The sequence below is a fragment of the Schistocerca gregaria genome, chromosome 3 (assembly GCF_023897955.1).
Source record: "Schistocerca gregaria isolate iqSchGreg1 chromosome 3, iqSchGreg1.2, whole genome shotgun sequence".
Classification (NCBI taxonomy): domain Eukaryota; kingdom Metazoa; phylum Arthropoda; class Insecta; order Orthoptera; family Acrididae; genus Schistocerca; species Schistocerca gregaria.
Genome location: NC_064922.1, coordinates 160111779 through 160125859, shown reverse-complemented (window position 1 = coordinate 160125859; position 14081 = coordinate 160111779). Strand labels below are relative to the sequence as shown.

The following is a 14081-nucleotide window of genomic DNA, read 5'->3' as shown; positions in this document are numbered from 1 at the left end:
CCGTTTTTACAGACTAAGGTATGGAACCCTAAAAACCGTAGAACTGACTGGGAAATGAACTAAATACCGTCGAATTTGTAAGCCTTTATAAACTTCTTCGTTCAGAGGATGTGACCTACTATGCCGTTTCCAAAATGGCTCTGAGCACTATGGGACTGAACATCTGAGGTCATCAGTCCCCTGGAACTTAGAACTACTTAAACCTAACTAACCTAAGGACATCACACACATCCATGCCCGAGGCAGGATTCGGACCTGCGACCGACCGGCCGCCGTCTCATCCTCAGCCCACGGGCGTCACTGGATGCGGATATGGAGAAGCATGTCGACAGCAAACCGCTCTTCCGCCCGTATGTCAGTTTACGAGAACGAAGCCGCTACTTCTCGTCAAGTAACTCCTCAAATTGCCTCACAAGAGGTGAGTGCACCCCACTTGCCAACAGCGCTCGGCAGACCGGATGATCACCCATACAAGTACTAGTCCAGTCCGAAAGCGCTTAACTTCGGTGATCTGACGGCAACCTGTGTTACCACCGCGGCAAGTAATGTCTAATCTCCCATATATGCAGTGATGTCAATAATTAAGGCATTTCTGAGGGGTTGAGATACCGGGCGAGGATATATCGAAGTATCGATATACATGTATGAGAAGCGATTTATTTTTTACCGATGTTGTCCATCACATATACCGCTAACATCGGATAATATTATTGTTGTCATCATCTTCATCAACATCGTCTAATTAATAACAGAGAAAACTCAACACTACTTTATTTGTAGTATTGAGATATTTACGACATAAGCACTATTTTTTTTTTTACTTTGACGTTCTTGGAGGAATTTTGACTACTGTCAAACGTGTATTTTCGTAACCTCCGCTCACTCGAAAGTAACGTTGATAGAAATGCTAGCAACCACTTCTGTCTGTGTTGTTCGTTGATTATTGTGTGCTTATTTTAGTGATTCTAGCGCGTGCAGAAAAAAAGGTAATGCCTCTTAATAGTGATGTATAGAAGCGTTTTAAATCAAACGATAATAAAAGTGCAATTATTGTGCGAAGGTACTTCGAATCTGTAGCAACATCAAAAACTTGAAAGCACATTTAAAGTCGCAACAGCCCAAAAATTTTGGTCAGAAACGGATAGCTACGGGCTCGTCCAGAAACACGTTGTCAAAACCGTGCACTGATAGCGTTGGTATCGAAAACAGATGTACCAGTTCCACTCACTGCCCAGCAATTACTTCGATCTCATTGGCTGCTTACTTGTGTGCTAGAAGGTATGGACGCTGCTTCATTTGCAGAAACAAAACGACGAATAAAAATAAATGAAGTGAATATGTTTAATATTTCCACAGAATGTGTGCCATTTTATCCGGGAGGTGATGTGCTGACCACCTGCCCCACCACATCCACGTCCAGTGATGCTTGTGGGCTGAGGATGACACGGCGGTCGGTCGGTATCGTTGGGCCATCATGGCCTGTTCGGGCGGAGTGCTATTTTACACTACGTAAGGTTCCATCAGTCTTGCAAAAGTTTTAGTAAAATTATGTGTAATTAAATCTGGTTTTCCTTAATTTTTTATTAATTCATAAAACTCACACCTCACAGTTTGAAATAAAACGTACAGTCGTAATTTATAGTCTGAACTTTGAAACTAATTTTTTTGCTCCGTTATATCGAAAAATCACTAAATTTCTTTCGATTATTCGTCGCTGTTACGCACTACGGCTAATTCGATTATATCGAACGTCGATATTTAGCATTACATGTCGCAACCCTTATTTTAGGGTAAACTTTCTGGTGTTCTGTTATTTAATATGTGATGCTCACCGCCGTCCGTGGTGGTCGAGCGGTTCTAGGTGCTTCAGTCTGGAACCGGGCGACCGCTACGGTCGCAGGTTCGAATCCTGCCTCGGGCTTGGATGCGTGTGATGTCCTTAGGGTAGGTAGGTTTTAAGTAGTTCTAAGTTCTAGGGGACTGATGACCTCAGATGTTAAGTCCCTTAGTGCTCAGAGCAATTTCAACCATTTTTTTATGTTCACCCGCGGTCGTCATGTAGTTACCTCATAAAGGAGCTGGGCATTTTAACTGCGCCATCATAATACAATACATATATTCGTTAATGAATTTCAGTCACAATCTGAGAACAATAATGATGTTCACGCATACATAACTAGACGATTTTTGGTCATTTGCTAAATACCATAAGATATCTGACGGGTAGCAAAAGAAAACAAAACCTATTTTGAGCCATAGTAGCATAAGAAAGACTAAAAAATATTGTGTCCATTCATGTTAATATTAATGACGTCCTGTAAATTGACTTGTTCTACAGCATTTAGATGAACGATTCTTTTATGTTGGTAACCAACTTTCAAAAAATTCGGTCGAATAGCTGCTCGCTCAAAATGAAGGAAATGGGCTACTTCGTAAGATCCTAGCTTCGAGCATAACGAGACACAAAACAGCCCCCCCCCCCCCCCGCCCCAAAATACTGCTTCATACCTCGGAGCAAATAGAACTGCAGATGATACGAGACACCAAAGATAAATGATCTTTGTCTGTGATCCTTTTTTTCTTACATGGTAAGCTACGTAAAAACTAACAAGAGCTTCGTCAACCAAGTGGAGGAGAAAAGTTTCTGGCCAAAATCTTTCTTTTCACTCATCACTATGTAGTAGCTCTTCAAAAAATATTTCAAATATTTCTAGTCACGTTCTGCAGTAGCGCTAAACTGAGTACCTTACTCTTATTTTCGATCTAGGCACATCACGAATCGTGTCAACGACGATCTAGCCCCATCTCACTCATAAGTACTGTGTTTTTTGAGCAACATAAATCAGACAGTATATTTCATGCAGGCAATGACCCGAAGCTTATGAATATGAAAAAAATTACTTTCAGTTTCCATTGCACCAAAGTCATGAGGTACCATAAAATGTCAATACAGCACAGTGCATTGTAGTTATAACAAACAAAAGATCAAACGGTTAACAGCTATGGTAATCATATGGCTTTCGTCACAATGTGGACAATCTGAGCTCCCCTGTTTACAGAGTTCATATGACTACCATAGCTCTTACACTGTGCGATCTTTTATTAGTTATGATTATCACAGAATTCTGTGAGTTACATCTTGTTATTGACGACTTAGTATTATATGCCCTAAGTATGCTGGAATGATATTTTGTAATACCTTACGATAATTATTATGATCGTACTTAGTAGTAAATATCTGTTTTTTTAATAAGCGGCTTTATATTCGTGAATTCGACTTTAACGAATATGACGTTATTTAAATAAACGAAACAGTTCGTGTGTCGACGCAAGCAAAATGTTCAGTGACAACGACAAACCTCACTTCTTCCCTTATACCGATGTTCACATTTCTCAGTAATATCTTCGTGGTGTATGTCAACTCATGTAACGGATGCTCTGAGGCAATCTACGGATTCTAAGGCCCAATTTAAGCGATAAAGTGATGACACAGCTACGCAAGGACAGAAATGATTGCTGTGTGGTATGCAGACAGCACTTCAAGAGAGCAGCGACAGCTGTTATTGGACTGTCCCGTTACGATGTCTCTCTCAGCTTCGTTTCATGTTTTGATAACGTTGTGCCAATCGTTATTTGACATTTCGATGACTGAGATTTCCAGAGTGTTCCACGAATGCTGAACTTCGACTACAGTAACAAGTTAATCTGACGTTGGCGCAAATGGTATACATGGAAACGGAAGTCCTACCGGGATTAATCACCAGTCGCCTCTCACGTTATCAGTCTCTTCTCACATTCCGCGTGACGCAAATGCGAATCGGGCGCAATCTTTGTTGTTATCTCTTTATTTCTTTTATTACAGCTGGGGATTTCAATCATTTCTAACACACAAACAAGCCTTAGGTGTCTAACACGTAAGTAAGCTTCTTGTGTGCGGCGGGTGGTATTTTGTGTTCCAATACAGTCTTACCCCTTCTCTATTTTATACCGAATCGTGCGAAGGAAAGACAATAATCGTTAAAACTCAGAATGAACTTTCTCTGATCTTATAGTCATGGACATTTCGGAAAAGATACAGTGCTCTTCTTTGGGTATTATTTACCTCCTCTATTAAATCTCCCGTGTTACCAACAATACGTCAGTATAGCTGCTGGAAATATTATTTTCCCAGTTTTGCTGTCGCTGTCAGTACCTTTGAACTAGTAACTAAATTGCTCTGTTCATGATACAGAGTTATCAGCAACGCTCGAGAAGGGCAAATGTGTCAGTTAAGCATTTAGCACCCTGATCGAGAAACGACTGACTCGAAAATTACGAAGCTAAATGGTTGTGGAATAACACCACGAGACGAATATGAGAACCTACGCCATCTTGTTTTTACGACGTAATGAATTCACTTACACCGTCCTACGAAAAACGTGAATCTCTCATAAAGGGATGAGGGAACGAAATAAAACTTCATGGGTTGAGAGAGTTTGTGATATTATTTCAGAGACTACAATATCGAGTCAGGTTTACAAAGAACTCGGCAGTACACGCCTTGTTATCAATATGACGTTGCACCTCCTGTGACCTGCATGCAGCCGACCGCAGTGGCCGAGCGGTTCTAGGCGCTGCAGTCCGGAACCGCGCGATTGCGACGGTCGCAGGTTCGAATCCTGCCTCGGGCATGGATGTGTGTGATGTCCTTAAGTTTAAGTAGTTCTAAGTTATAGGGGACTGATGACCTCAGATGTTGAGTCCCATAGTGCTCAGAGCCATTTGAGCCTGCATGCATGCATGCTCTGATTCGGTTGGGAAGTGTGTCACAAAACTGTTGTATTGTCTCCAGACGCGAGTTGACGCAAAACTGTTGCACCTTGTACATCATATCCTGGATTCTCACACTGGGAAGGATCTAACATGCGAGCTGGTGCAGTAAATGTTGTATCGAGGATAGATCTGGAAATGTAGCTGGCTGCGGGACTATCTCAACATCAGGCACACAGTTGACAGAGACAAGTGCCATGTGTGGACGAGCATTGTCCTGTTGAAAAATGGCATCGCAATATTGTGATGTGAGAGGCAGCGCGCAAGGTGCAGGGTGTCAGTGACATAGCTTTGCACCGTAAGAGTTACCTCAGTCACTACCAGTCACGACCTGAAGTCATACCCAATGGCTCCGCACACTGTGACGCCAGCAGTAAAACCACTGTGTCTCTCCCCAGGTCGCCGCCATTCTAACCGACAATGGCCGTCCGTGGTAGAGCAGAACCGTGACTCATGGCTAGACACAGTGTGACTCCTTTTGTCAGCAGTCCATGCTTCCCGGTCGCGGCACCACTCTAAAAGCTGCCGTTCGTTTCGTGGTGCTAAAGGCAGCCTACACATGAGTTCGACGAAATCTGCGACACAAAATATTGCAGGGAGTCCCTCACTTGTTCTCAGATAGCAGGGGTGCTTTGCTGGTGTAAGCTGTCGCTAGCATACCGGTCGGCAAGGATGTACCGCAGAGATTGATAGTAGGCGCTGGATGAAGTGCAACAATCACGGGAGAGGCCAGAGACACACCAGCAAGCAACAGGCCGCCAACGCCCTCTCCACAGCACGCAGTTAGGCTGCCGTCGGTGGCCGAAGGGCGTCACCGACGCACTAACACTCCAGTTTGGCATCTGTAAGTTATTCGCAGAGCGAGTCACAGACTACGACAGTACATAGCAACCAGATCTGTGTAATAGCAAGACTACTGATACTGTCTGCAAGAGGACTATATTACTGATGAGCTTGTACCACAAACGTGAACTCTATTCACGTTAAGTAACAACTACAGGTAAATAAAGAACCATATTAATTCATATGTGTATTTGTGTTGTAGAAAGAGTATACTGTCCACCCATAACAACATCCTCTCCCTTGCTTCTTTATGGTACAAGCCACTTCAATGGCGACGAGGATACTACAGTGGCGATATGCTTGGTGCGCAATACGGCAGTCTTCCCTTGTGGTGGTCCGACACAATTGCTTGCAACCTTGACGATGAGTTTGACTGCCCTTACGTTCCATTGCAGTCCAACATCACTGTCACATCTGTAGCCTAACAAATCTCAATACTGCACGATACAGCTACCCAGTTAACTGGCGACCTACAATGGGACCCCTTCCAAACTCGGTCATGTGCTGATACTGCTGCCTCGCACTTGTGCGCGGTATCTCCGTGTCCTTCACTCAACACCTGACGTTGTTCACGCCCCTCGTATACCCTACCAGGGGTAGTTATAACAGTTAACATGAACAGCACTACTGCATTCTGCTGGTTGGTCTGGCTGTCATGCATTCTGGTGGTTTGTCTGCCTGTCACACAGAATTACAATTTAATCATTTCCAAAGCCGCTGATGGTGTGTAAGTACACGAAGTTACACTGTCATTTGACCATGTCTTCTGGGGCTTCACTTTTTTTGTCAGATAATGTATTATGTATATACATTGTGGTGACAAAACTCATGGGATGCCTCCTATATCGTATCGGACCTCCTGCCCTGCACAGTGCAGCAACACGACGTGGCCTGCACTGAAGTCCTCTACAGAAATATTCATCCATGCTGTCTCTGTATCTGTCCACAATTACGAAAGTTTTGTCGGTGCAGGAATTAGTGCACAAACTGAGGTCTCGATTATGTCCCATAAATATTCGATGGGTTTCATGCTGGGCGATGTGGGTGGCCAAATCATTCCCTGGAATTGTCCTGAATGTTCTCCAAACCATTCGCGAACATTTGTGGCTCTGTGACATGGCGCATTGTCATCCATAAAAATTCCATCGTTTTCTGGGAACATGAAGTCCACGAATGATTGCAAACGACCTCCAAGTAGCCAAACGTAACCATTTACAGTCAATGATCGGTTCAGTTGGACCAGAGGACCCAATCCATTCCATGTAAACACAGGTCACACCATTAGGAAGCCACCCCCAGCTCGCATAGTGACTTGACATATTGGGTCCATGTCTGCGTTACACTCGAACCCTGTCATCAGTTCTTACCAACTAAAATCGGGCTCATTTGGCCAGCTCACTGTTTTCCAGTCGTCTAGGGTACAACTGATATGGTCACGAGCACAGGAGAGGCACTGCAGTAGCTGTCCTGCTGTTAGCAAAGTCACTGTCGTCTGTCGTCTGGAGCCATAGTCCATTAACGCCATATTTCGCCGTACTGTCCTAACGGATACATTCATCGTACGTCCCACATGATTTCTGCGGTTATTTCACGCAGTGGTGCTTATCTGTTAGCAATACGCGAAAGCTGCTGTTCTGAGTCGTGAAGCGAAGGCCGCCGCACACTGCGTTGTACTTAGCGAGAGAGAATTCCTGAAATTTGGTATGCTCGGCACACTGCAGACACTGTGGATCCCGCAGTACTAAACTCCGTAACGATTTACGAAATGGAATATCCCATACGCTAACTCTAACTACCATTATGCGTTCAAAGTCTGTTAATTTACGTCGTAACCTTTTCACTTGAATCAGCTGAGTACTAATAACAGCTCCGCTGACGCACTGCCCTTTTATACCTTGTGTACATGATACTACCGCCATATGTACACCTGCATATCGCTATTCCGTGACTTTTGTCATCTCAGTGTAATTGACAGCATAGTAATGTAGGCATGCTCGATCAACATGTAGGCCTGTGTCATTAGGGATGGGGCAGTGAACTGCACTGGTGTAGTGGGTGTTGTGTTCACAGACACGATCACGCCAGATACAGAGGTTTCTGAAGACTGCAGTCTGTGCTTGCAAACTGCAGTACACAGTATATCAGCCCTGCAGTAAAGGCGTCGAACCTTCTTACAAAATTAGCAGACGTGACTTTAATGTACGGATAAGGAGACAAAACTGTAGGCAAGCTTGATTTCTTTTCGTGGATTCATAATAAGAGGAAGAGTGTCGTGTAGGAATCACGTGTCTAAACTGGAAAGGGTGTTCTGGCAAGAATTCACACTGCCTGTGACAACAGCTAAGATTGTTCGAACTCTGTGTGTCGATCAAGCTCGCATACAAGATGTGAGGTGCCACTCTGAACAGCCTTTCTGAATGAAGCTCCTTGTGTATGTTGTTCCGACAGTAAAATTATTACAAAAAGTAGTGCTTTTCGATTTTTATCGTGGGCATCAACCCAATGGTAAATATGTATTTTTCTCATTTTCTCTTATAACTTCCGACTTAGCCGTTTCCAGATCAGGGTCCATACCTCAAACTGATCATTTTGTTATTATTATCATGGAAACACCTTATACAATTACAACTTAGGAAATATTCCGTTCAGTCGAAGCGTAACGTCTCGTGGAACACCCATCACTACATGACCAGTATTAGAAGAAGCTCTACTAACACATCACAAAAACAAAATTAAAAAGGTCGTTAGAAACAGCAGAGGAAACGCTCTAAGGAAAGACACCCGGCACATGTATATCGCGATGTAATCAAGCCTCGTGGGTATTATGAACTCTCTGGTGCATATCGATAATTTCATTTGTAAGGCAGTAGCCTCATACAGCACTATTTGTACGTCGATGTAGTATGTTGTTCCTTGCCGCTTACGTTTGACGTGAGTAGAAACATAGCCGTAAATTTTATAAAGTTAGTTTCAAAGTTTCCAGTGAACGTTGTTAATTTTGCAGTAAATAATTTATAAGTTAATTTAAATACTTAGATTCTTTGCCTGAAAACGTAATAGTTATTCTTTCTGGAATGGCGGGATGAGTAGGTCCAGCAAGGGAAACTCCCCGTCGGCTTTAGTGGTAAGATGACCGAATGGTGGCCCGTCAAAAACTGAACCAAGCGTGGAAACACGAAGAAGGTGTGCCGAACTGTGAAAAAGGAAGCAAAATAGAAACAGTGGTCGGTCTAAGTTCAAGATGTGCAACATCGAGCGCATTTGAAGATTCCTGGGTTCGTAGTTATATGGCCACGGTGTTGGATGACGAAGGGGAAGTTTCGTGTTCGAGTCTGCCTCGTGCCCCATTTCTTTTTCTTACAAAATTATGAACTGTCTGTCCGGTCACTGACTTGCCTGTTCGCTGTATTCAAATTTGTGTCTTTGTCGTAGTGTAACGTCCGTTTGCAACAGTGAGGCGTACGGAAGACGTACGCATCTAATATTTGTTCTAGATAAGCACCACATGTTATTTGCTCTTGCGTTCCGTTTTGAAAGTTTTGACTTTTGGATTCCTTTATTGTAACATAGTTCACACCCGTTTATTTGCTATTTTCATTCCTGTCAGAGGTGTATGAGACATCTCGCTTGCTCTCACTGTTCATCACATTTACTTGCGACGGTAATATATTCTTACTACGTACATGACTCATAATCTACAGCCACTGTACAGTACGACAGTTGCCAAGACTATACAAAGAGAGCAGACACGTCAATCACCGGACGAAAAATTCATAATTTTGTGAAAAGGAAAAAAAAGGAACACGAGTGATATTTGAAGTCGTTTCTACCGTTTTGCATTACAACGCTGTCACCATACGTCAACCACGACATCAGGGTTCTCCCAATGCAGCTCCATGCTGGGCATCTTGAGCTTGGACCGTTCACTCTTTCTATTTTTCTCCTTTTTTCCACAGTTCAGTACACTTTCTTCCTGTTTTCATGCTTGATCAGTGTTCAGTAATTGATGGGCTATCCGCTGAGCCATCTTACCACTACATGTGAGGGAGTTTCCCTTGTACGAGAGAGTCGTGAGAAGTCGTTTGTAAGGGACAAAAATGTTTTGTATTTACACGGAGTTTGCAGGTGATGGGAGCTGATGGAACTTCTTTTGTCACTCTATTCTTTGAAGTGCTTAAGAATACAGAAGTGTGAGCATTTATTACTTCGCACTTAGAAATATATCGAACATTTACAATCTTGACAAGTTTCAGATTTCTTCGTACAGGAAAATCCGAAGAATAGAATCAGGTTCCGAAGACAACGAAGCCAACATACAGGGTGTTCGGAATTTCTCGTTACAAACTTCTAGAAGTTTCAGAATGGTGTGAGTACATAATATCTTGAATAGGAGCACGTCTATCTACATCTACATGGGTACTCTGCAAATCACTTGGTGTGAGTACATAATATCTTGAATAGGAGCACGTCTATCTACATCTACATGGGTACTCTGCAAATCACATTTAAGTGCTTAGCAGAGGGTTCATCGAACCACCTTCACAATTCTCTATTATTCCAATCTCGTATAGCGCGCGAAAAGAATGAGCACCTACATCTTTCCGTACGAGCTCTGATTTCCCTTATTTTATCTTGGTGAGCGTTCTTCCCTATGTAGGTCGGTGTCAACAAAATATTTTCGCATTTGAAGGAGAAAGTTGGTGATTGGAATTTCGTGAAACGATTCCGACGCAACGAAAAAGTCTTTCTTTTAATGATGTCCAGCCCAAATCCTGTACCATTTATGTGACACACTCTCCCATATTTCGCGATAATAGAAAATGTGCTGCCTTTCTTTGAACTTTTTTTTCGAAGTACTCCGTCAGTCTTGTCTGCTAAGGATCCTACACCGCGCAGCAGTATTCTAAAAGAGGACGGACAAGCGTAGTGTAGGCAGTCTCCTTAGTAGATCTGTTACATTTTCTAAGTGTCATACCAATGAAACGCAGTCTTTGGTTAGCCTTCCCCACAACATTTTCTATGTGTTCTTTCCAATTTAAATTGTTCGTAATTGTAAATCCTACGTATTTAGTTGAATTTAAGGCTTTTAGATTAGACTGATTTATCGTATAACCGAAGTTCAACGAGTTCCTTTTAGCACTCATGTGGATGACCTCACACTTTTCGTTATTTAGGGTCAACTGCCACTTTTCGCACCATTCAGATATCTTTTCTAAATTGTTTTGCAGTTTGTTTTGGTCTTCTGGTGACTTTATTAGTCGATAAACGACAGCGTCATCTGCAAACAACCGAAGACGGCTGCTCAGATTGTCTCGACAATCGTTAATGTAGATAAGGAACAGCAAAGGGCCTGTAACGCTACCTTGAGGAGCGCCAGAAATCACTTCTGTTTTACTCGGTGACTTTCCGTCAATTCCATGTACGGAGATGTACCGTTTCCGTTCTATGGCGGTTCCAGTTCATATGTTTAACTCATCCACTTCCGCTTGAGGAACTGAATTAGACGTGACCCAATGCAATTCTTAGGTAACATTTCGAAAGGAAACATAAAGAAGCATCCACGTATTACTTGAGCACATTTTTTTGTATTAAAACTTAAACATTACGTGTTTATTATTCCAAAATAAGAAAGAACCCAGGATGCTGTACGTACAGCGGCTCGGTGCGGCCACCAACGACGTTTTTACGGCGTTGTGCCTACAAAGCATGTTCTGCTACACTCTACGTACCACCTGGTTTCTCTTCAATTGCCAGCGCAGCGGCCAGAACTCGTGCCAGCAGATCTTCCTCTGATTAACTTCTCATGGTTGGGATTCACAGTCATATAATATTTCTTAAAAGACATCATAGTCGCCATCGACTGTATAAAATATTTATTGTTACTATTGCAATTTCGGACTTATGGCCACTTTCAGGTAACACTACAAAGTTACATTCTGTCAGAATATAAAACTATCTGACATGATTACGTATAGTCGTCAAAACGCAGCCTTTTGACTGTGCGAGTCCCACAACGTCTGGTGAGTACGACACTTACTGCAACGTAATATGTTGTTAAATATATACTGAACTGTCGATGTTACCATCGTTCTAATAATCTATCACATATAAAAGTTCAGGTGCACTAACAACATGTGGAGCTGAACTTTTATGTTTGATAGATTATTAGAGCGACGGTAACATCGATAGTTCAGTATATATTTAACAACATATTACGTTGCAGTAAGTGTCGTTCTCATTAGATCTTGTGGGACTCTCACAGTCAAAAGGCTGCATTTTGACGAAGAGATCTTCCTCTGTCTGTACAGGAGTCTCGTAAATTAAACTTTGCATACGACGTCACAGGAAGTAGTACACGTCATCCTGTCTACCCTATTAGATACCAGGACAAACAAGTCCTCAGACTTCTCTTTTTCCTTCACCAGACGTGGACGCGTTACACACCTGTATTGAAATCGTCGTAGAACCGAAACGGTACGTTTCTGGTCATGGGTCACTATTCAAAATATTATATACTCACTCCTCTCTACAAGCCCTAGAAGTCTGTAATGCGAACTTCCTAACACCCTATATAAAAACTAACCAAGTACCAGGTACAAAAACTATGTAATGCGAGCACGTCCACATTTAAAATTCCGCAAACTGACATACGTCTGCAGTTAGATTTTTGTCAATGGAAGTCCTTTTACTGTAAGTGGCATGTTACTGCGTTCACATAAAAAAAAGTTTAAGGCTAGCCATTTGATAAACTATATTCTGTGGAATGCCAGATTGCAACCGAAAAAAGGTACTAACGCTTCCTGATCGCACTTCTCGTATCACGAAGCAACAGTGATCCTGTTTGCAGGTGGAGCTAGGCTACTCGAACTCTGCCATCTACCTGACAAAAGCAGCACTCTATTCTTTGCCTTCCAGCATAAGTAAGGCAGGAACGTCCACTCACCTCTGTCGGTGCGTAGCTGCGCCGCGTGCAAGTGACGTGTGCCCAGGAGGAGGTAACGCGTTCCAGCATGGCCGCAAGCCCATAGCTGCCGTACATGCACAGCACCACGCCGTTCACGAACAACGAAGCCAAGGCGGACATCATCTCGGTCGACACTCCCTACACTGGTGACTGAGCTGCAGCTTACTCCACTGCAACCGTTCTACTACTGCGGGAGCCCGCCGAACGCCCGAAGAGGTGCCCTCTAGCAAGTCGGACTGGTGTCAAATCGCTTATCCAGGGAGAGAAGCGACGTGCAGGAACTAGCGGCAGATATCCGTAACTCCGTCACGGCGGTCTAATGACACTGCGGCTGCCTCCGAAGTTCTTGCAATACCCGCGGGCGCGCGACAGGGGAAACGGTTATATACGCGCTCGGTGACTGTTGTGCTCTTGCTGTAATTTGTGCTCCGTCTCTCTTTTATTCTTCTTTTCTTTGTATTCCCGCCGTGATAAGCAAATGTGAATGGGTCGTGAACTCAGCCCGTTACTATCGGCTAGCGTAAGACACTCTGAGGTCGCATTTCGTCACTGCATTCCCCACCACTTTTGCTGCTCGTAGACGTCCTCGGCCAATAGGTTCTACATTAGCGTTGAAACGTTAACTGTAATGAATAAAGGAGTGCTTCTTTGCTAATTAGCATCTCGGAAGAGTTACAAAATAAAATAAATCCACACAAAAACATCGCTGAACAAGAGCGTCCGAAATATGTAGTGAGGGAGTTATAGTATGGCTCGTTGGACGGGAGACCAATAGAAATTTAAATTTTGTTGCCGAAGAAGGCGATAATGAAGAGCCGGCCGGCGTGGCCGTGCGGTTCTAGGCGCTGCAGTCTGAAACTGCGCGACCGCTCCGGTCGCAGGTTCGAATCCTGCCTCGGCCATGGATGTGTGTGATGTCCTTAGGTTAGTTAGGTTTAAGTAGTTCTAGGTTCTAGGGGACTGATGACCTCAGATGTTAAGACCCATAGTGCTCAGAGCCATTTGAGCCATTTGATAATGAAGAGTCTTATACAGGGCTGAAAGTAAATATAAAAAATCGTTCAGTAGGTTAAGTGCAACACTACGTATCTAGAAAACCGCAGTTCGATTTCCGGTGGCTTCTGTGCTGGAACACGTGAGGCAATACTAACCCTACGACTTATCTTAGAGAATAGATTAAGCAAAGGCAAACACGTTTCTACCATTTGTAGAAACCTTTTGACAATTTTGACTGGTATACTCTCTTTCAAATTCTGAAGGTGGCAGGGGTAAAATACAGGGAGCGAAAGGCTATTTACAATTTGTACAGAAACAAGATGGCAGTTATAAGAGTCGAGGGACAGGAAAGGGAAGCAGTGGTTGGCAAGGGAGTGAGACAGGGTTGTAGCCTCTCCCCGATGCTATTCAATCTGTATATTGAGCAAGCAGTAAAGGAAACGAAAGAAAAATTCGTTGAAGGAATTAA

General features: G+C 43.3%; 1 protein-coding gene across 2 annotated transcripts in view; it reads right to left on the bottom strand.

Annotated features, from left to right (window-relative positions):
* Positions 1 to 13098, bottom strand: part of LOC126354871 (solute carrier family 2, facilitated glucose transporter member 1-like) — a 72298-nt gene extending 59200 nt beyond the window's left edge. Inside the window, exon 1 of one of the 2 annotated variants that reach the window (XM_050004876.1) lies at positions 12596 to 13098. In XM_050004876.1, coding sequence (XP_049860833.1) covers positions 12596 to 12739 — 144 coding nt within the window. In that variant the 5' untranslated portion in view covers positions 12740 to 13098. The remainder of the gene's footprint in view (positions 1 to 12595) is intronic. The other variant, XM_050004875.1, reaches the window with a different exon arrangement.
* Between the last annotated feature and the right edge of the window lie 983 nt (positions 13099 to 14081).